This window comes from Trachinotus anak, unplaced genomic scaffold, assembly GCF_046630095.1.
Source record: "Trachinotus anak isolate AG129_WGS33_773 ecotype Australia unplaced genomic scaffold, CSIRO_AGI_Tana_v1 ptg000024l, whole genome shotgun sequence".
Taxonomy (NCBI): domain Eukaryota; kingdom Metazoa; phylum Chordata; class Actinopteri; order Carangiformes; family Carangidae; genus Trachinotus; species Trachinotus anak.
Genome location: NW_027273875.1, coordinates 14,940,242 through 14,964,019, shown reverse-complemented (window position 1 = coordinate 14,964,019; position 23,778 = coordinate 14,940,242). Strand labels below are relative to the sequence as shown.

The 23,778-nt window shown below is 40.5% G+C and overlaps 1 protein-coding gene across 5 annotated transcripts in view; it reads right to left on the bottom strand.

Moving 5' to 3' along the window:
- LOC139607454 (protein turtle homolog B-like) overlaps positions 1-23,778 on the bottom strand; it is a 134,630-nt gene that overhangs the window by 20,852 nt on the left and 90,000 nt on the right. For 4 of the 5 annotated variants that reach the window (XM_071460314.1, XM_071460316.1, XM_071460319.1 and 1 more), the window contains 5 exons: positions 19,231-19,406; positions 17,075-17,301; positions 12,437-12,521; positions 8,254-8,418; positions 7,143-7,188 (listed from right to left, as the gene is read on the bottom strand). In XM_071460314.1, the coding sequence (XP_071316415.1) occupies positions 7,143-7,188; positions 8,254-8,418; positions 12,437-12,521; positions 17,075-17,301; positions 19,231-19,406 (699 nt within the window). The remainder of the gene's footprint in view (positions 1-7,142; positions 7,189-8,253; positions 8,419-12,436; positions 12,522-17,074; positions 17,302-19,230; positions 19,407-23,778) is intronic. The other variant, XM_071460317.1, reaches the window with a different exon arrangement.

Here is a 23,778-nt window from a genome sequence, read left to right as displayed (position 1 = left end):
TATGTCTGTCACACATTTCAGTACAAATCTAAAAATGTGCTGTGTTAGAAAAGTCACACTCAGGAGAGAGTCTTTGTTAGTGCAATGGACACTACTTTATGCTTTAGTTGAACATTTTGGGATGGTAAGGATGTACACTGAAATATCTGGAGTCCTTCTGGGAGTCCAGCTTGGGAAAAACAAAGCTTGCTAAACCAAATCAGGACCAAAAAGTAACTGTCCAAAGTGAAGACAGAACCGGGTTTGGTACTAGATTTGAGCAACACTGTAGTAATAGGGTTGAGGTAGTTGGTATCAACAGCAATGCAACACTCTTTTACAGCAGACAGGTGGTGGAGAAGAGGCTCTGATCAAACACACCTACAGAAAAGTAGGAGTATTACCGATCATTAATTGAAGTGATACTAAAACCTGCTAAAATTGGCTAAAAGGTCACTCCAGTCATGAAGACTAGTCGAAATGACCCAACTGGGACTGCCTTTTTCCTATAGGCCGCTCTGGATTTGAAAAGTCTAGGTGGTCTGGGTCTATTGATCTTTATTATAACTGAAGCATCCTGTCTGGACTCATTGTTATCAAACTTTACAAGTTCATAATTTGTAACTACATATAACTTCAATATGCATGATGTGAAACTCAGTTCCCATTTGCATTTGATATTCTTGTCAGAAATCACAGTAACAATTGGTTTAATAAGAAGGAGAAAATAAAACCACGATTTGCTTTGAGGCCAAAGTCACTTTATTTAGTGGTTAAATGAAACATATAGCCAATCCTCAGTGGGATCACTAAAGCTTGTGCTTATAATGACTTATGTATAGAGTTGCCAATGAAAACCACTGTTACATGTGATAGATATTCAAAGATCGTTTCCAGGGTCCAGTGCCTTTTCAGATGTGGTTTCTCATTTAGGAAGCAACAATGACGGCTCATACAACATAACTCAATTCATTGAATCACTAATATTTTCTATTTTTGTAAATTTGACCATGATTCCTATTGGTTACAATAAGATTTTAATCAATTCATTTATGCAACAGACTAAAAGTGGACTTCTTTTACAGTTTCGGATTGCTTTTATTTGTAAAAACATTTAAAAAATGTTGTCAAGCTGTTTCAGATAACACAATCGTGATCAGAGACTACAACCATAAGGAATAATGGCCAAAAAGATAAAATACAGGCTGTATAAAATCAGAATCTGCTCATTATGTGCTTAGCACACACACAGTAAAAAATACTACTGATGCTCTTCAAACTGGCTGTATCATTTTAAAACACAAATTAAGCCTACACAGTAATTACTGCACCATTACACAACCACTGAATGAAGATTCAGTGATTACTACTGATGCTGTAAAAATATAGGTCCTTCAGATTTACTAACATTATACAGTTAAATAAAATACTTCACAATGTTTTTCATAAGTTTACACATTATAGCAGCAGTAGGCACTGATTGTTGTTGTTGTTGTTACAAGCTAAAGCTGCAGAATAACAATAAAAACACAAGATGTGTGACCGTGACAGCATCTGGGATGGGAGAGGAGCAGTGGTGAAGTCAGGAGTGTCAAAAAGAAAGTGTTGGAGGTGAAACAGTGATTTAAAGGAGTTAGTGGGGACAGTCACATACAGCTCAAAACACATAAATAGTCACAACGTATAAGCAGTGTGCTGTGCAAAAAACAATGCTTGTGTTAAAATGTACTCTTATTTGCTTTGTTGTCGACACTTTGTACAGTGCTAGGCTACCTGGCTGCTAGCGGTAGCTTCTGTCTTCTCATTTAATGGTGTCAGAAATCAAATTAGTGCACTTCCCAAAACATTTAACTATTATATAACAACTACAGTAAAATACTGTCACTGAGCACAAAGCTCTGCTCTAGAAACAAGTGTCTCAAGATTTAGACATAAACTTCAGAGAAAATCAGCAACATGTATGCTTTACATCTAAAACAGCAAGAACGTTTGATCATCTGCCCTGAAGTCATTGATGTTTCAATAAATGACTCACCATTACCATACAGTGAATTATCGATATAGTATATGAAGTTGACCAATGTGATCTTAGTGTCTGAAATCATATCTTATTATTTAAAGGAATAGTCCAACTTCTTGGGAAATACACTAATTTTCTTTCTTGCTAAGAGTTGGATGAGATATATTATTGATACCAGTCTTACTGTGTGTACACTGAATATGAAGCTAGGGCCAAGGCACAGTTAGCTTAGCTTAGACTAGAATCTGGGGGAAACAGTTAGTTAGTCTAGCTTCTCTCAAAAGGCTGAAAGCTCCTGAATCAAATAGTTATCTCTCATTTGTAGTTTGTAATTTGTAGTTTTGAGGGTAGTTATGTGCCAGAGTTAGTATTAGACTTTAATGGACTGACCAAATTGGTCTGCTATTATCAAGGATAGAAAAATGTCTTGTCATTTGATACCAAATTTCAGTACCTAAGCAATAAATGAGTAAATGTCATCACTGTCAGTGAGCCAATCAGCATGCAGCATGCTTGGACCACAATCTAATAATGCTGGTGATTGGCTGTTTATCTATGCAAACACCTTTGAGTGTATAAAGACTGAGGTTAAAAATAAAACTACAGTAAAACTAGAATATGTACCATAATGTATATTGTAATCTTTTTGGTAAAGTGGATTTGATAAAATTGGTATAGAAAAAGTATTGTTTAGAATCAGTATTGAGGTCAAGGTATCAGTATCAGTAATAATATCAAAAAACCAATACCCAGGCCTAGCCAGTATGTTTCTTGGCTGGGAGCATAGACGTCCTTGAGTATTTGCCTGGATAGATCCAGGCTGACTGTTTCTCTCTGCTTCCAGACTTAATGCTAAGCTAGGCTAACTGTTCCTTCACCTAACTTTACATTTAGTGTGTCATGAGAGTGGTATCAATTCAGATTTAATTAAATGGAATGAGAACAAGCATATTTTCCAAAATGTGAAACTATGAAATGAAAGTGAAGATTACATTATCTCCTCCTGCTGTCCTGAAGAGGTCTAAGTGAAATACTGATTTCATCATCATCCTCTGTGTCTTTTAATCTTGTTCCACATGGATGGATGGATTATCTATTTAAAAATTCTCACATTCCTCATCTTCTGATGATGATGATGATCCTTCATCTTTCACGTACAAAAGACCACGACCAGTATTGTTGTTGCCTTGTGGGGACATTTGGCCAGAAGCATGCAGCCAGGTCAGGAGTCTGAGGGGCTGGGGCTGAACCCAATTGCATAAGGGGGTGTATACAGTGTGCAAGAACGGGGGACAATGGTTGGCACACTCACTGAGGACTGGTAGGTTGGGGCCTGTACCTGCTTGCGTCCAGCCCCTCCCAGTAGGGCTCAATGCTGGGAATGAAGCTAAGTGGACTCCTGCAGAAGTGGGGAGATTAGACAGTGAGAAGTGGGGAGAATATAGGGGTAAATAGGAAGCCTGTCAATGAGAGGTATGTTTATGAAAAAAAGCAATAGAAAATGAGAAAGAATAGCTTGATATTGTTATTAACTGGGTTGAAAAAGCCTCAGAGAAGATCTGAGAGAGAGAAATATCAGTGGAGAGAAAACGTTTGCAGACATGAGAGGCTACATTGGAGCAATAAGAGGTAGGTTAAGGTGAAAGAGAGGAAAGAAGGATCAGTAAAGATGTGACGACTGTACTTCGAGACAGTTCTCCATTTATTGCCTGTAGCAGTGGCCAAAATCCCACACATTCAGAGCACCAGTCCTATGATACAGCTCAGATTCCTCTAGGTTTGTCTTGTGTTTTGATTTTTGTTTTTGTTCCTCCCACTTAAGACAGGAAAGAAATTCTGAGGTGTCATCACTTGCAGATGACAGTTGCACAGCTGTGACACTGCTCTGTAGCATCTCTGTAGCCACAAAGTTTTAAAATATTAGCCTAGGCATGTCACACAATCAATACTTTGGCAAGTATCCACACATGGACAGCAAACCTGTATATGGACTGTACAGATCAGTCAAACTTCAGTGTTTAGTTAAAGCCCCTATGTGTAGAAATTTGACATGATTATAGCATCAGATTTTCTAAAAATGAGAAAATCTAGATGAAAACCAATGTTGTATCTTTCAGCCCACTAATCACTGTTTAAACACTCTGTAAATACTCTGACTGCCAGTTGCCAAAGTCAGAAATATTCAAATTCTAAACATGGAGGCTTTAATCTATAGGAAAAGGTTGTGTTTCGGGGTTTCCTTGTCAGTCAGAGCTACACTTCAAGGGTAAGGCTGGTGATACTGCCACATGTCATGAAAAGTCCCAAACCAACTGGTTCCTACAGAAAATGTAAATTTTATATTTTGTTTACTGATTTCTTTACTTAAGAAATAGTGCATTTGCATTTTCAGCCATGGTGGGCTAGCTACTACCAGGATGATGTATCTGAGGTCATCTCAAAATAAACTACAGTGTGTGTTCTCCTAATAAAGAAATATGTCACCTAGTGCAACAGTGTGGTTCAGTGTTTTTTGGTCTTTACATGGGATTTGTTAAAATAACACCAGACTTATCCTTTAACACACATCAAATGACAGTGGCCTCAGAGAATATTCAGATGCCTTCCCTTTTTATACACTTTGTGTAGATTTAATTTTCCCACCAATCCACTCTAATTTACCAACCTCAGTAACCCATGATGACAAAGTGAAAACAGGTTTTTGAAAAAAAGGAGTCTTTGCTAAAAATCAAAAACTGGAATCTCTCACTTAGAAAGGTATTCAGGCCCTCAATTCAGTTCTGTGTAGAAGCCTCTTTGGCGGCAGTTACAGCTTCGAGTCGTCTTGGTTAAGTCTCTGTAAGATGTGCACACCTGGATTTGGGCAGGTGTGTGTCTGTGAACTGCCATCTGCAGGTCTCTCCACAGATGTTCTATATCTAAGTCTCTTTTTTGGCTGTATTTAGCAGGTACTGTCACCCCAGTCTCAGGTCGCACACTTTTTGGACGACCAACTCTAGGAAGACTTCCAACAAACTTCCAGTTTCACAGTTATTGAGGCCACTGTGCTGCTGGAAACACTCAAAGATTTAGAAATGGTTTTATGCTCTTGCTCTGATCTAAGCCTCGCCACAGTTTTATCACAGAGGTCTACAGAGAGTCCTTGGACATGCAGTGTGAATTCTAGGACTTCATATACACAGATGTGTAGCTTTCTAAACTGTGTCCAGTCAATTCAGTTTGCCACAGGTGGACTCCAGACAAGTTCTGGTCACGTCTCAAGGATAATGATACCAGAGAAGGACGTACCTGAGCACAATGTGGAGAGGCTCTAAAGACTTTTGTCAATGGGAAATTTTACTTTTGAATTTTTAATAAATGTGCAGAAATGTCCAGTCATGTTTTCACGTTGTCATTGTAGGTCGTTCAGCATAGACTGATGGGTAAACATCCATTTACAATTAAATCCACAACACAGTAAAGTGTGCAAAAGGTGAAGGGTCTGAATACGTCCTGAATGCATGTAGATGAATCAGAAAACAAATATAGAAAAATAAATGAATGTTGTTGTTATTTGTCCACAACATCCAGTATGCAGTCATTTATAATAACCAGAGTGTGTCCTGAAAAGACTACACCCATACTGAGAACAAACATTTTAACTTGTCTCATACAGTTGCAACATATCGATGGACACTTTCTGTTTAGATGCGTCAGTAACGAGGCTCACTGTGATGTCATGATCAATGTTATTAGTTCTCGTTGTGCTCTCTCTGGTCTGGTGTGTGAAAATGTCTGCTGTGAAAAAGGTCTCTGAAGGGACATGAAACGTCCTTTATGATCGATTTCAGGGTCACACGAGGACAAAGCAATGAAAACAATGGGATGGAGCTTTTGTCATCTTTAGACTTGTCATTGAACTCACAGCGTTTTCCGGTAACATTTGACACATACAGTAGATACTGTACACAACTGGATTCAAAAATAAATAAGCCGACTTCAGACAGGTGTCTGAGGTCCTTATTTTTTGTAATCTTAAACAGGAGCAACTCCCACTATATTCTAGTTAAACAATGACTCTTTCCAACCTGGAAAAACATGAGTGAGACATGGTGAAGCTTAAAGCTGCTGAGCTCTGTTCACTAATGCACAAAGGTTTGTCTATTCTGCACTAAACTATCTTTCACATTTAAAAGATAGTTTAGTGGGAAAATGTCCAGTTTCATTTCCATGTTTGAACAGGAGATGTCCATTATCTTGTTGTCCTGTAAGCATGTGTCATTTATTGTCAAATGGAAACACAGCTCTTCGCTCTGAGGTGCTGTAGTCTGAGGGTGGGCAGCCTCATAGTCAAAATGTAATCTATGTGCAACTGTGTGTCTTGTATTACACCAATCTAAAATCAAACAAAGAAGTAACTGTACATCTTGAAGGGAAGTGACTCCCTCTCTCTCCTCTTTTATTTAGGACAGTATAAATAGAATTTCTGAAGTGAGGCCATGGGGCATCCAAGAGTAAGAAGTGAGCAAACCTTTTAGTTATGCTTAGTTCGATGAAGACTATTTGTCATAGACATATTATCTGAATATAATATCAGAGGGGAACAGATTGCTTTCCATTGTAAGCCTTAATGAGTCATTTCTGATCAAAGAGATCATCCCTTCCTGAAGTCCCGTCTGCAGGTCCAGTTAAATTCAACATGTCGTCTTTTTCCTGCATTCATGACTTCATGAACTACAGAAGAAGAACAAGTTTGCAAGATGCTTGGAACAACCTTCCTTTAAAAACTGTAATTTGTGTAAATGAAGTTGTCATTAGGGTATCAGTAGGATACATTGAGTGTTTTATATATACTATATATACAGTCTAAATATATAACCAGTTCTTGTGCATTTTGCTCTACGTTAGCAGTAATGTTCCTAAACAATGTGAATGATGTTACTGCTCACGTCCTATGGTTAGAAGCACTGTAATGTAATTTGAACCGGACGACAGGAAACTGTGATTATTAATGACGGTCTGGTAATGGAGCAGGGAGCGAGATGTATCCTGAGTGTTGTGCTCCTTGACTGTGGTTTTGTTGTAGACCACTGTGCAGTGTTGCTCTTGGGGAGAAGTAACAGTGAACTCTGTTATGTGTGATGTGCAGTGGGGGGTTACTTACGGAGTTTCCATGCTTTTTCTGCAGTGGGTTATGGAAAGTGGGGGGTCTGGAAGATGAAGAAGGAAAAAAGACCATTAAAGCACATATTCAGTTATTAGTATATATTATAGTTTTTATGCATGATAATCGCAGCAAATTTGTCCACCAGTCATTACAAAACTATCTAAATAAAGGAGTTCATGATAGATGCTACACCCTCCTTCCTGGCACTCAGGCAGACTGTAACCACTGAAGCTGGAAGCAGTGTGAATACAAGGAGGAGAATGACCTGTTTTCATATTCAGTGATAAATTTGATTTTCAAGCAGACCTTAAAGTCCCTGCACCTCGTTATTTACAAGAAGGAAATGTCTTTTTGGTATTCATGGTAAACAGCACTGATTCAAGACATTTACATAAAAGATTCATAAGAGTGAGTGAGTGATTTCCCAAACACAACCGTGTTGCTGCTGCCAAGCCTCAGGCAGGATCTGAGACCCAGTGACTGAATAACAGTAAAATCCAAACGTCACTTTAAACAAAAACCATAAAATAAAACGACTCTGATGTGGCTGCTTTCTGAACTGTCACTCAGCAACTTTTAGCTGATATGTTAAGTCAAACAGTGAAATTAATTTTCTGCACTGGTGGCTGGTTCAAGCAGTGAGGTGAGAATCTGTCAGAGGACAACCAAAGAGAGGTGCAGGGTCTTTTTGACAAGTACGGATACAACGCTTTTCTCATCGGTCGCCTTCCTCTAGATTGGGTTCTTCCAGATACCAGGGATCAAAGGTGTCTACTTGTCTATCAGCCTTATGATAGACTGGCAACCTGTCCAGGGTGTACCCACCCTTGCCCAGTGTCAGTTTGGATTGTCTAAAGCCCCCCATGACCTTAAAAAGGCTTATGAATGAATGAATAAATGAATCTTTCTTGTTTGCATGCTCTAATAAAACAGCATGTTTGCAGTTCAAGTACATCAATGGTAAATTTTCCATTATTGTATTCAAAACTAACACAGTGGTAAAACACACAGCTAGACACCATGCACCAAACACAATGTCACAACATCTTATTTTTGTGCTATTTTAAAAATATGTTAAGTGATTGTGGAGACAGCACTTTCCCATCACCTCTTTTCCTCTTGAGCTTCCTCCGGCGCTGTTTGTTGACGAAGCAGGCAGCCATCGTGCTGAACAGGACAGCTGCTGCCAGGAAACAGATGGTGGCCACAATGCCAGCCACCACAGGCCGAGCCAGTCCGCGCTCCTCCACCATCTCTGGAGGAGGGAAGAAGTCTGTGATGTGAGGAGGAAAACAGGCGGGGACATAATGGTTTGCAATTAGACATACAGTATGTGTGCAGGCAGAGGTGGCCTACCCAGAGGTGAGTGATCGATGCAGCAAGAGGGAACATTAGTTAAATGTAGGAAACAGCAAAGAAACAACTGTAAAACTCCAGTGATCACGACACTTCTAATAACGCACTCCTCAAGATTAACGCTAATGTCAACTGGCTCTGCAATAGGAGGTGATATTTACTCTGAGATTACTGCGCAGATGTGAGTCGACTGAAAAAGAGCAGACTTTCCCCTGTAAGAAAACACTGTACTCTGACTGGGCAGCTTTTTTTAAGATGAGAGCTGACAAACTGAATCAAGATTTTCTGATATTTTCTGAAATGTAGGCCCCACTGCCACTTCCTCACTTGCCAGATGATTTTTGCCACACTCACTAACCAAAACAAGAAGCCTGATCTAATCCAATGTTCCTGCAGATTCAAATATAGAGCTGACCTTTACTACTGCATGTGTCTTTGAAATAGGCATTCCCTCAGGGTATATGCCATGATGACTTAGCAGTATTTTTTCCAACAGTGCCTACATTCAGAACTTACTGTGTTGGAAAAATAAACCAAATAATGTTTTACTCCTGACAGAAATCTGCTGTGATGATGGAAATAAGGCTAAATGTGCACAACAGTCTCCACATTAGATCTGTGTAAGTTGTTTCTGTGATGTCACAGAAATCCTCGTGGATTGTAAATGTGAACTGAGAGTTAAGATGAGCTCAGAGAAACTTTCCTCCTTCAGCAAATACATCTGAAAACATACTGTGCAATTCTGACAGTGCAAACCTTGAGTGCAATATTTCAATACTACTATTCTCTGTTCACAAGTGCAATTTTAAACTGTGCAATTACACAATATATATTTTTGCATTAATATTGTGAAGGAAATTTTCTTCACTTCAGGTGTTCCTCTTGTTTTCCTAGGCCTCACTTACACTCATAACAATCATAACAATCTTAACAATCTTCAATATTTCACTGTTTAGCTTCTACTGAGACTGTTGGTGTCTAGACGGAGCCGTAGCTGGGTATGATAGATAAGGAGGTAGAAGGAAAGCGCAAGCTTAGAAAATATTGTTCAAAACTAGTTACAAGACACATGTGATATTAATTCGAAAAGAACATGTGACAAAACAGATTTTGGTTCCAATAGCATCTTCACGCATGAATGTTTAGACTATAGTTTAGCCTTATTTGGAGTAAGGTGTGGTAAAATGTTGCAACCATGCAATACCTGGGAATATATACCCACTGTAAGACAAGTCCCCCGGAGGAGATTGGTGTGGCACTACTCTGATTCACATGCTGACTGTGTAATGCTCATCATTTTCTCCTTGCTGCCAGGCTCACAATAAATAATTCTGCCTAAGACATCTGAACTCCTGGTGATTGTCTTTTTCCACCACAAATATTTATATTATATATTTATATACTATAGTATAAGGACATATTTTTACATTTTATGTTTACATTTATATTTTATCTTGTCTTTTTACCTCTATAGTCTAATGTTATTCTCTGCTGCTACATTTCAGTTCTTGAGGGACATAACCTAATTTCCCCCTGGGGATCAACAAAATATTCTGATACATTATTCTGCACAGTGAAGTTCAAACAGTACATGTTCGACATTAAGGGAACTCGCTGCAATACAGTAGAAAATCAGCTGTAACCTCAACTCTATCCCTCCTGCCTGACACAACAACAGACACAGGGGGGGTTTGTTCATATGCCCCTTGGTGGCAGCAACACTGTGTAATTAGAGTTATCTGACTAATAAATATTCTCTATCTAAACATTATTTTAAACAACAACAGGACAAGAGCAGATAAAACGGTTTCCCCTTCAGTAGAGTAAAGTAGTAAAGGAGAGATGAAGCAGCGAGCTCCTCACACAGGAAGAAAACCTGGACGTTCACTTGTATCAGGTTATAGTTAGAGATACCATGATATTTAAAAACAGCCACGAAAACTTGTTTGTGTTTGCTTGTTTTAGTGCTGCATCAGAATTAACTCTCTGGAAAGATGAGAGACTCTCACTTATAAATAATAATCCATCGTTTCTGCAAGACTTCAGAGAACATTTGCAGGTGAAGAGGCTCGTCACTGCCCGGCCCAAAGCTGACATCCTGCTGTCAGACAACGCAGATGGGGTTTGTGTGTACATCAGTTTCTCTTTGTCAACTTTGGGATGACTTTCAATTAGAATTCAAACCTGTTCTCCAGATCAGTGTTTCCCAACCTGTGGGCTGCAAAGTTATTGTCAGTGGGCTGACAGATAATTCGCAAAACAGTACAATTCTGGTGACAAGACAAAATTATAAAATAATAAAACATAAATGGCGTTTTAAAATGTTTTCAAAATGAAATAATCTTTAAAAATATAAAAAATGTTGAAAATTTCTTCCCGTTTTTTTTCTCATATTAAGGTCTATCACTGAGATAAGCCAATCACAGGAACTTTAATGTTGTCACCAGCTGGACCACATTGTATACTTGTTTGCTATCTCAGTCTGATTGTGTGCTAAAAGATTACAACCCTGGCAAAAACTGGAGTATCAAGATGGATAGCTGGTTAGCAACAGGAAGAAATAAAAGGAAGGGGATGGTGAATAGACAAGTGATCTCTCCCCCGTCAAACTACAGCTTCCTCTGCTTTCAGTTCAGTCCTGGATCATTAAAATAAAAAGTGCTCTGAGAAGGCATTATTCGTCCTCCGTACCTTCGGTGAACATTCATTACATAAGCCAACAGTGTTTGCAGAGCTGTCATAGCCTCAGCTCCACTGCAGTTCAGATTACCAGAGTAAACACAGCACTGTGCCATTTTCTAATGCTGCTTTTCTTCCTGTGAGCTTCAGCTTGTTGCAGTCAGGGATGCATCACAGCCAGAATTCATGCGTCCGGAACAGTTGTGAACAAACTCATCTGCTGCTGTGCAGCTACTTTCACTCCTGCTACAGAGCGACCAACCTTCAGATCTGTCCTCACTTATTAAGACTGGGGCTGTTTTAGTGTCCTACATGATAATGAACCACTCAGTGAGGACTGGGGGGTACAATGTGTCAACACTTGTTATGAACTAGTTAGAGTGGTTCATGTGCTGCAGAGGAGCATGATACAGCAAAATGCAAAGTATTGGACCTGCAGCAATATTGACATGTGATATAACTGATTGGCTCAAAAACACCTTTATATTTGAAAGGACAGTGTGTATCCACATCAGGTTTTTAGCATGATATTCACAAAACAAAATGCAGAGTAAACAGTCAAACTAATACTAGTCAACAGGGAAATGAGCAAAGACCTTTGATCACCACATTGCACAGCTCTCCAGCTTCACCAGAGGGGGGCAGCAGAGTTCTTCCAGCGATCTGAAGGCTCCTGAGCAAAGCTCTATAAATGCTACACCAACTGCTGCTCTTACTGTGTACTCAGTGACCTCTGCAGGGAGATGGGGGGGTGGGGGGGCAACATCACATTTTGAGGGTTTTAATTTCAGATTCAAAACAGACTAGACTCAGTTTTGTGACCAAAAAAAAAAAGACTAGCTTTAATGAGTGTTTTTTTTTTTTTTTTTGCACAGAACAGCCGAATGCAATCTGTGGGAGACTGGCAGAAGGATGATGTCATACTTTTCAGGTTGCTACAAAGGAGTGTGCATGTAAAGCAAGCTTAAATTTAATAGTGCTGAGTGGGCAAAATGTAAAGTTGTGAGCTGCTGTGTGTGCAATAGATCCACGGCCCCTCCTCAGCTCCTGTTCAGATAGCCCGAGGTTATCGATGCAGGTTACAGTTACAGCCAGAGGTTGTCAGGATGAATCTGAATTCATGGCAACAAGCAGTGTTTCAAGCAGAAGATCTGTCCTTTATTCTTCCAGCCTCATGCGTTTATACTGAAAAATGTAGCAGTAGATGTTTATTCTTCTTGTTCATGTTGACCACAGTATGTGATGTAATGGATTACCTGTGCTGGACACGCCTACTACATTGCTGGGCTCGCTGATCATGTCGTCCATGACAGCCATGACGCGGAACTCGTACCAGGCCTCCTAGGAGCAGAACAACAGACATGCAAAGCCATCAGGAGGTGAAACCATCTCGATCTCATGTGTGGTTCGATCAGGCTGTAGGATTCTCCAAAGACCAGCCAGCTGAGCCCTCAAGGCTTTGGAAATGAATAGTGCAGCACAGTCACCATTTAGTTTTAGAAGCATCAATCATGAGATTTACAGGTGAAAAAATGGATCATTGCTACATGAAAGGCAACAATGGAATCAGTTGTTACTGTAAACTGAATTTGGTATGAGTCTGTTTTCTGATTACGGGGTACACCACCAATATTAATAAATTGGTATTTATTGGTTGAATCAGAATCAGAATCAGAATCAGAATCAGTTTTATTGCCAAGTATGTTTTCACATACAAGGAATTTTTTCTGGTGATTGGTGCAATTGATCAGCAACAGTGGGGCTCTCTAGCCTTGTTGATGAGGCTAATAGCAGATGGGAAGAAGCTATTTTTGTGGCGAGAGGTTTTGGTCCTGAAGGACCGCAGCCTCCTGCCAGAGGGGAGTGTCTCAAAGAGTTTGTGTCCAGAGTGGGAGGAGTCTTAATATAGGAATCTTAGGAATCTTAATATATAAGCATTATGAACATTTTAAAATCTGAGTAAATATGGGGGTGACTGTGGCTTCAGTCGTAGAGCAGGTCGTCCACTTATCTGGAGGTCGATGGTTTAATCCCCTGCTTCTCCAGGCCGCATGTTGAAGTGACCTTGGGCAAGGTACTGAACCCCACGTTGCCCCTCATGGCCGTTCCATCAGTGTATAAGTGTGATATATGACTGTGTGAGTGAATGGGTGAATTATTATATTATTAGTGCTTAGTGTGTAAGACTAGAAAATAAGTGCAGTGCATTTACTGTTTACCATCATGGTGATGTCATCAGTACAGAAAGCCTGCATTACCAGTGAGGGTTGTCGAGTTTGAAAGAGCTGGACATTTACCAGACAGGAAGGTCTTACAGAAGAAGCTGACGATTTGGGAAATGTAGGATCCATTATTTTCAGAAAATCTTAACATCTGCTGCTTCAATTTCAACTATTATTTTTTTTTCATCTGTCTACTGTAAATCTCCATAATTCAGAGAGTGATGGAGGTGTAGTGATGGTGTAGTGACGGTGGTGTAAGTACCCCTTTAATGAATATTCCACCAATTTTACACATCAGAGTCTGTCTGAACAAGTTGTATGAAGCCTTATGTGTCTCCAGAGGGAGCTGTGTGAAGTCTGATAACTGTGATGTCACTTGAATCAGAGTCAGCCGGGTCTGAAGAAAAAAATCTGTGAGTGTTGAGTTAGAAAGAAGAGAGGCTACCTGAGCTGCTACTAGCATAGCACACCTGAATCTATGAAGTGTCAGTGATCGTGACTGAAGAAGAATGTGCAGAATAAAAAAGACGACACTTTTTGTTAACTTTTTGTTACATGAGTGCGATGATAGATCAGTGGAGTACTCTTAAAGGAAACAGCGCCAGAACAGTTTACTGATCTAAAATAAAACAGCTCTTCATTCAAGCAGCAGAAGGATGTAAACTTTAATAAATGGAAGCTAATGAGCTTCATGTGGCTTTTCAGTTTATGTTAAAATCATCAAGAGGTTGTGTGATGATGAGAACAAGATGTGAAAGAGGAAAAGAGAAAGAACCTTTTAAGACCATGACAAGAATCTCGATAGAAATGAAGGAGCTGATTATGTGAATATCATAATGAAAGATTAATGTGGCTAAGATGTATAAATCACCTATGACTAAGTCATTATGAAAAGACACATTAAGCCTTTTGGAATCTCTTTTTCATTGACATGGTGCTGTTTGTGCAGGGTTAGACACAGAGCTGCAGCTCCAGAGATAGAGAGTCAGTCAGCGTCTTGCTCAAGGGCACTTCAGCAGGGTGCAACACCTCCTTCTCTGTACATTCATAAACCTTCAGTTGCATATGCTGTGCACTGAGCTCAGCTGTTTCCTACACTGTCAGAAAAGACTGAGGGAATGTGGAGAAGTGTGTCACAGCAAACATCACACCAAATGCCCACTTCACACAAATCACACACACATATAGTGACAACCAGGATCTCTCCTGGTGAAATGACCTCAACTGATCCAGTGAGAGATTTGCAGCAGAAAAGTTATACAAGCTAGGTGCAGCGTGCGCGCGCGTGTGTGTGTGTGTGTATGTGTATGTGTGTGTGTGCGCGCGGTGAGAAAGCTGAGCTGGAGAGAAGTGTGTGTGTGTGTGTGTGTGTGTGTGTGTGTGTGAGTGCGTGTGTGTGTGCGTGTGTGTGTGTGCATGCGGTGAGAGAGCTGAGCTGGAGAGAAGTGTGTGTGGGTGTCTGCTGTGCAATGGAGGGAGAGATAAAAGCATCTGCATGGAGCTGAAAGTGGTGGTTAGATTAAAGAAAGAAGCTTAAACATGTCATGGGAGGAGAAGCAGTCGACATGAGCAAGATGTGAGATGCTGAAAAAGAAGCATTGTGTCAGAACTCATAAATCAGTAAAACTATGCTGATTTTCCTTTGCTGTAGTGAGAACGGCTCTAGGAATATTACTGCCCTCTAAAAAGCACATTGTATTCATAATCTATATTGAGACAGTGGATTGAATTTCATGTTTCAGCTGTGGCTTCAGTACATGCAGGTGTTCTGCGCACTACATGTGAGACAAGTACAAGAGTTTCATTGCTACGTACCCAAACCCAGAGATGGTCAAAAAGTGAGCCGAGTTGGCGTGCACTGTTACCATGACAACCAAGGTGGAAATGGCAGCATAGTGTTATACATATGCAGAATCTGATCTGGGTCTATGTAGAGCATTGACAGCAATATTTGAAAAACAAATCAACTTTGCCTGCAGTGGGAACAAAGCCTCATACTGGTGAGTTCATTAAACATAGTAAACAAGTTGTTAGGCCGGGGGTCTTTCTGTGTGGAGGTGTCATGTTCTCCTCATGGTTTACTCCAGGTGCTCCACTTTCCTCCCACAGTCCACACACATGCAGGCTTGGGTTAACTCTCTAAATTGACTGTGGGTGTGAATGTGGGTGTGCATGGTCTCTTTGTGTAAGCCCTGTGACAGACTGGTGACCTGTGCAGGGTGTGCCCCGCCTCTCGCCCAGAGACAGATAAGACTGAGGTAGAGCTAATGGATGGATGATTCAGTTGTTATGTGCAACAAGTTAAAGCAGAAGTCTGTTACATAGTGAAATAAGGGATGCCAGTCATAATGTTGTGTTACACAACATGTTTATAGCAGATCTACTGCCTTACTGTCACGTTTTGTTCTTCAGCAACCTTCAGCAGCAAACAGTGGGAAACTGTGATACAGAAGTCAGTGCAGATGGGATTTGAGCAACCTAAATTCAGTCACCTTGACATTAACAACACCAAATAATTTCTGAGGACTTGATACGGTGACAAGCTGGATCTTTCATCTACATGTAGAGGTTAATTCTGCTCATTTTCATCTTTGGTTTTATTTTCATAGTTCAGTCTGAAAGTAACTCTCGCCACTTCTGCTGTAGATTTCGGCAAAACAAAGCCAGCAGCAGGAGCCCCATAAAGCTCCAAATTTACTGTAATTTTACATAGATCATTTCAAACACTTGTCTTGGAGTCCAAATGAAAGTAAACAGAGAATTAGCTACTGCAGCTAACTACACGGGGGTCTATTTCCAGGGCAATCAGCAGCCTCTTCATCTACTCACACTGCTTTGTTTACATGTGTAAGGCTGTGAACATGGAAGTGAAACTGTCCTCTAAGGAGACTCACAAAAACCCTGAAGTACAATGATGGGTACTCTCTTACTGGACTGTTGTGAGGAGATGGACTTAGGCCTTATTTATTTCAAACTGAACACACAGACAAGTAGCTGAGTCAAATGACAGAGCTAAGATGAGACACCAGAGGACACTGAGGAGGAAAACCTTCCTGTACAGGGGGGACTTGTTGACAAACCTGGAGCATCTAGACCTGCACATAGATGAAACTGATTCCATCTGTGTTACAGCATCAGGGTCGGGCATTATTATAATATATGTTTACCTCATTTGAAGTCGAATCATGGTATATATGAAAGGATGAGTAATGCCCAGCTGCTACTACTGCAGATGAATAGGCGGACTGGGAGCTGGCTAACCAAACAGTAAGCTCCATTAACCAGCAAGTTTCCCTGGAAATATATCACTTCACATTCAGCTTTAACAGCTAAATCAGCCTCTACTTCCTGTTTACTTTTGTTTCGACTCAACGAGAGAAGCTTTGAAAAGATTTATATCAAATCTAAGTTTATGTGAAAAGTCTGAGTGGGCTTCTTTAATGGAGGTGACGAGTGCAAAGTGCAAATGTTGATACAGAATGGAGAAGACCCAGCTGGTGAGACTTTTAAGAGTCTTATGAGGTGTATGAGATCTTTTCTGCAAATTGAAAGGTGTGTTTAACCCACCACTATGTCCCAGATGTCTCTGTAGCCTCTTGTGCCTGCAGCTGGCAGATCTAGGTCTTGTGTAATACTGTGTGTAAAGTCCACAGTCCCCGTTTTGTCTTTTACCTGGATGAGGTCTCGAGCAAGCAGCTCCGTCTCCCCAGCGGGAATGCTGTCGTCCAGGACCTCCCATCGTTCCCCCAGGCGGAACTCCATGACATAATGCTGGATAGGTGCTGTGTGATTGGCAGGCGGGATCCAGGTGAGCAGGACTCCCTGCTGCGTGCGATTGGCTGTGAGGCACCGTGGTGGGGTAAGCAGCACCAATGGTTCAGGGGTACTTATAGGAAATACTGAAAGAGCACATCAGGGTTGAGAAGACGTGTGAGTTACATATTTAGTGAGCAGCTCCACCAGCATGATAAACGAGAGTCAGCCCCTCCTTCACACTTTGACACTGACATGTACAAGCATCTTGAACTGCAACTAGATGTGATTAAGATTTTATACCAAAATGCATCTCTAACATGCATAAAATTCACACCTCATCTCTGAATCCCTGCATCTTTTAAGACCATTTCATAAACATTTCATCTCACTCGCTCATATCCCAGCTATGACTATCCTGACAGTCCACGTCTGGCCAACATGCTGCTGCTCATCGTCCTGCTCGGATTTGCTGAAGTTTATTCCCACTTTTATGACTGCGATACGAGGACTGAACTCACTCTGCATCCTGTGATCACACCTTTTTTTTCCCAAAAGGTTGAGTAATGCCCCAGGATTTCTGACTTGAAAATGATTGGTGGAAGACTTTGTCAAAAGGGTTTTTAAAAGGAGGAAAAGACAACAAGGCGCCCCTGGGCTGAATGCCTCGCCTTCTTTGTTTCTGCTCCCTGGCTGACACTGAAGGTGATGCAGCGTGAATAGTTATCCCAATTTTCAGCATGTCACTTATCTTTAAGTAATAATCTGTGACAGCTTCATTTACACTTAATAAACGTCCCCTTTTCTCACCGCTGTAAGCAATGATATAATGCATAATGACTCAACCAAGGCCCAGTTAAAGCTCTTACAAGATGGCTCCTACATTTTAATTTCAGATACTCACCAATAAAGGTCTTTGGCTTCTCAGGCTTATCTGTGATACTATAAAAAAACAGGGCTGAACAATTAACTGTTGTGTCTTAACAAGCTGGACCAAGTGAAGCACCGAACTGACCTGTTGATTTCAGGGCCTACAATGACATGATGGCTGTTGTTTGGGTAATGTTATTTAAACTCTGTATCAGAGTTTATCTACCTCATATCATTTCAGACAGGTAGTTCAGCAGCTGTGTAAATGGCCAGCAGTGTAGCTAAATATAACATCACTTTTGAATATCATGGTTATATCCTAATATTACTCAGTAATATCCAGTATATTACTAATGTAATATCTTAATAAATGTGAGTTAAACTGGTCATTTTTTTATAGGACACTGGTCAAGTTTACATAGAATTTCTCTTTTTTGTTACTGAATGTTTTAACAAAAATAATCATTATTTTCTCAGATCTTATCACTGTAGAGTTTGTGATAAAGTTTGGTACAGTCATGTCTGTAGCTTTAAATATAATATAAAACTCAATATTAGTTAGAAAAAATGACAATCAAAGATTTTCTGCTTTAGCCCGATGATTGAAGAGGTGAAGCATCTTATTAGAAAATGTTCGGTATTCCATTCGCTCATTACTCCCTGACTCTGTCCCATAGTGGCTAACGGGAGGCTTTTTGCATTTTTGTCTCTGCTGTGATGTTTTCTCACTGAGCATCTGCTGACATGAAGGTAAAATGTGCTTATAAAAAGCTTATAAAACATCTGCATGATCCTCTGCAGCTGAGGTGCAGCTGAATTCTTTAGTCTGTGAAACATCACACGAGCGGCTCTCACACTCAGGGTGTTGTTTGGATTTTCCACAACTGAGGGCACCAACCGCTGAACGTGTCAGACTTCATTTACAGCACAGACCTGCAGCACTAATCTGATCTGGAGCATTAGGTTCATTAAAAGAGGAGGAAACTATTATTCAAATTCTATTATAAAAAATATTATGCTATTATAAAAGTGGTATATTGCAAATTAGAATTAGGAGAGTTTAACAATGTTTACCATCCTATGATCCAAATTTCAATTTAGGATAAAAACAATGTGATGTGAAAAAGATGCTAGCTGCATGCCTGCCAAAGTCATTTCATTGCTGGATCCCTTTGTCCTGCTCGAGCAGTCATGAGTGCACTCACCTAATGTGTTCACAGTGACAACCTCGCTGAAGGGGCCTGTGCCGAGCTTGTTTTGGGCCAGGACGCTGAATTGGTATGTTGTCTCTGGCTCCAAACCAGGCACCAGCATCCAGTCATGGCCTCCAGGCACAGGTATGGAAAGCCAGTCATGTGGACCTAGATGCTCCCTCTTCAGCCTGTGCAGGAGTCAGGAGAGGTGAGAGGACAGACGGGAAAGATTTAGAGTCACAAGTTTGGATGTAGAGAGGAGGATATGTTTTAAATTCAGGTGAAAGCTGCCTTCATGTTGATGATATGTAATAAAAAATTCATTTCTCAACATCATTATTATCACACTACAATTTAACATGATTTCTGCAACAGCTCTGGTTCCATCACTGATCTGACATCATGAAATAAACATTTCCTGAATTTTGACCGTCCACTTCATTCACATCACGACTGTGACTTGATGGTAATAAGCCCATGCTGCGCTCAGCTTTGCACATTGCTGTTTGCCCATGCCATCCACACATTCAGCCTCGACTGCACCTGACCACCAGATAAAGCAGAAAACAATACTCATGCAACACCCGCAACCACCTTATTGTAAATGCACAGAGTAACGCTGTAATGTAGTAGTTTATGCTTCATGCTTAGATATTATTTATGCTGCAGGGAATTTGTGATGCAACACACAAACTGAGATAACTTCATAATATCATTTTTAAAGTTATGTAAACTGGGATATTAGAAACGTTTGGGTGCTGGCATCATGCCACAAGATTAAAGAGGTATCATTTTTAAGAATCAGTGCATTTATCAGTATCTGCTTATACACTCTGATGCACTGTTAAAGGTCCCATATTTTACATGTTTCCAGTGTTTTATTTGAAGTGTTGATTTCCATAAGAAGATATACAGTATCTCAGTATCAAAAGTGAGTACAACCCTCACATTTTTTTGTAAATATTTTTATATCTTTTCATGGGACAACACTGAAGATATGACACTTTGATACAATGTAAAGTATAGTAAAGTCAGTGTACAGCTTGTTTAACAGTGTAAATTTGCTGTCCCCTCAAAATAACTCAACACACAGCCATTAACGTTTACAGCTGGCAACAAAAGTGAGTACACCCCAAAGTTAAAATGTCCAAATTGTGCCCAAAGTGTCAATATTTTGTGTGGCCACCATTATTTTCCAGCACTGCCTTAACTCTCTTGGGCATGGAGTTCACTTCACAGGTTGCCCCTGGAATCCCCTTCCACTCCTCCATGACGACATCACGGAGCTGGTTGATGTTAGAGACCTCCTCCACCTTCCGTTTGAGGATGCCCCACAGATGCTCAATAGGGTTTAGGTCTGGAGACATGCTTGGCCAGTCCATCACCTTTACCCTCAGTTTCTTTAGTAAGGCAGTGGTCGTCTTGGAGGTGTGTTTGGGGTCGTTATCATGTTGGAATACTGCCCTGTGGCCCGGTTTCCGAAGGGAGAGGATCATGCTTTGCTTCAGTATGCCACAGTACATGTTGGCATTCATAGTTCCCTCAATGAACTGGAGCTCCCCTGTGCCGGCAGCACTCATGCAACCCCAAACCATGACACTCCCACCACCATGCTTGACTGTAGGCAAGACACACTTGTCTTTGTGCTCCTCACCTGGTTGCTTCCACACATGCTTGACACCATCTGAACCAAATAAGTTTATCTTGGTCTCATCAGACCACAGGACATGTTTCCAGTAATCCATGTCCTTAGTCTGCTTGTCTTCAGCAAACTGTTTGTGGGCTTTCTTTTGCATCATCTTTAGAAGAGGCTTCCTTCTGGGACGACAGCCATGCAGACCAATTTGATGCAGTGTGCAGCGTACGGTCTGAGCACTGACAGGCTGACCCCCCACCCCTTCAACCTCTGCAGCAATGCTGGCAGCACTGATACATCTATTTAACCTCTGGATAGGACGCTGAGCATGTGCACTCAACTTCTTTGGTCGACCATGGCGAGGCCTGTTCTGAGTGGAACCTGTCCTGTTAAACCGCTGTATGGTCTTGGCCATCGTGCTGCAGCTCAGTTTCAGGGTCTTCTTATAGCCTAGGCCATCTTTATGTATAGCAACAATTCTTTTTTTCAGATCCTCAGAGAGTTCTTTGCCATGAGGTGCCATGTTGAACTTCCAGCGACCAGTATGAGAGAGTGTGAGAGCGATAACACCAAATTTAACACACCTGCTCCCCATTCACACCTGAGACCTTGTAACACTAATGAGTCACATGACACCGGGGAGGGAAAATGGCTAATTGGGCACAATTTGGACATTTTAACTTTGGGGTGTACTCACTTTTGTTGCCAGCGATTTAGACATTAATGGCTGTGTGTTGAGTTATTTTGAGGGGACAGCGAATTTACGCTGTTATACAAGCTGTACACTGACTTTACTATACTTTACATTGTATCAAAGTGTCATATCTTCAGTGTTGTCCCATGAAAAGATATAAAAATATTTACAAAAAAATGTGAGGGTTGTACTCACTTTTGTGAGATACTGTATTTGTGGTTTTAAGAACCAAAAACCATCTCAGTGTAGTTTTACATCTCCTCTCTCAGACTTTCTTTTCTATGGAGCTCTAGTAACAACAGGTCAGTCATCCAATCAGAAGAGAGGCTCTGAACCTCTCTTCTGATTGGCTGACTGTTTTCTGAGTGATATGATAAAAATATAGCACTCAGAAAAAAACAAATCCTGCAAGGTTGGATGGTGGGTCCACTTGGAGTGTGGCTGAGGGCAGTGACTGCTTTGTTGTGACATCAAAAAGTAACAGAAGTTTCTGAATACAGGCTGTGTGCATTTCTCTGTGGACTGAGGTTTTGACACTTTCACAGTATTAATATAAAACCTAGACCTGGTTTATAATCAAAAAACACATGGACATCTACCTTTAGACTGTATGGGACCTTGCAGTGTATTATGTTTTCTCCCTACATGATACAGCTGCACAGTGCACACTCAGCCTTAAGTAGGCCTTCACTAAAATTAGTCACAGTAACAGAGTTTACACATGTCTGACAGCTGAACAGCTCTGCATTAAGAAAATGTAGCATGGTCACAGTTTACCTTTAAAAGGTCCTGTAAAATATTTGGTAGACATAGCACTCAGTCTGTTTCTGTTGTGGTAGGAAGGTTTGGAGGGCGTTTGGAAAGCCACTCATCATCCACAGCAAGAAAAAAAAAATCCTGAAGTTGAAATCCTCTTTTAAATAACAGCAGGACTGTGGAGTCATGGCTCACCTGAGAAATGACACTGAGATGGATGCAACCCAAAGCTGCTCTGCTCACATCACTCACTGATGTTTGCTCTCAGAAGGAATATCATTAATTAAAGCTGCTGTCTTCCTTTTTTAAAATATTTGTTCTGCTCTGTGTTTCCCTCACTGGATTAATAAAGCATGATGGGTTACAATAACCAGAATCGGGCTTATAATGCTTTACCCTGATACTGTGGATTAGTTCAGGACGTCTCAGTATATAAATATTAAATTAATTTTGATAGAAGTCGTCACCTGACACCTGCAACACTGTTAGAGTTGAGATCACATTTCCAACAAATCCTCAGCTGCAGGTAGGATGATACTAACTGCTCTGTTTGAGGCAAAGTGGTCTCTTTTGTGCCTCAAAACAATATTAGTATAACAATACTTCCCTCACACACAACATGAGATGTAACACAGAGCCCAGCAGGTTAGTTTCTTATTGGCCGTCTCATTTGTTTCCAAAGATTATAACATGTTATACAGAACCTGTAACTCAGGTGTGTGAAGTGATCTAACCTCCTGTGTTACTCTCACCTAATACTCCACTTCATACTATATTTACCTTGTATATGAACAACACAGCAAATATGTTCAAGTTATTATATGTAACTTTTACACACTAGACCCATATTATGTATTTTGTTGATCTGTGTTTACAAATGTCACGAATGTTTCTCAAACCAGAGAAAGCTGTGATTTTAATCATAGTAATAGTCCGTTTTATTGGTCGCCTGTCTATGACATCAGATTCTCTATGCTCATGTATCAGTGTTTTGGTTTCCTGCCAGGAGCTCAAAATTGACTTTTATCCAGTTTTAAGTCACATTTTTTACACCTTGGTCGTTTCAACTATGTATTTTAAGAAGATGAAGGATTTTAGTCATCTGACCTCTGGAAAAAAGATGTTAGACAGCTCAGCTCCCAGCCGCTTCAAGACGTCCTGTGTCTGCTGAACTGTGTCGGTGATTCACTGATTTTTAAAGTGAAACTGCTGTCTTTGTTTTTTCTACTGGTTTTAACCTCTGGGTCTGTTTGTTATGGAGAGGAGGAAAAGACCTCTGTGGATGATTCAGCTCAAGGTAAAAACCTCCTGAACCACTGACACTGGAGGAATCCAAGAAGCTGACAGCAATGGTGGTGAAGACAACAACTCCCACGATCCCATGCTATTTCATGACATCACCCAACACTGTCTTTTATATTTGTTTTGAGTGAGAGACAAATAGCAGCAGAAGGTTATTTTAGCAAGTCAAAAT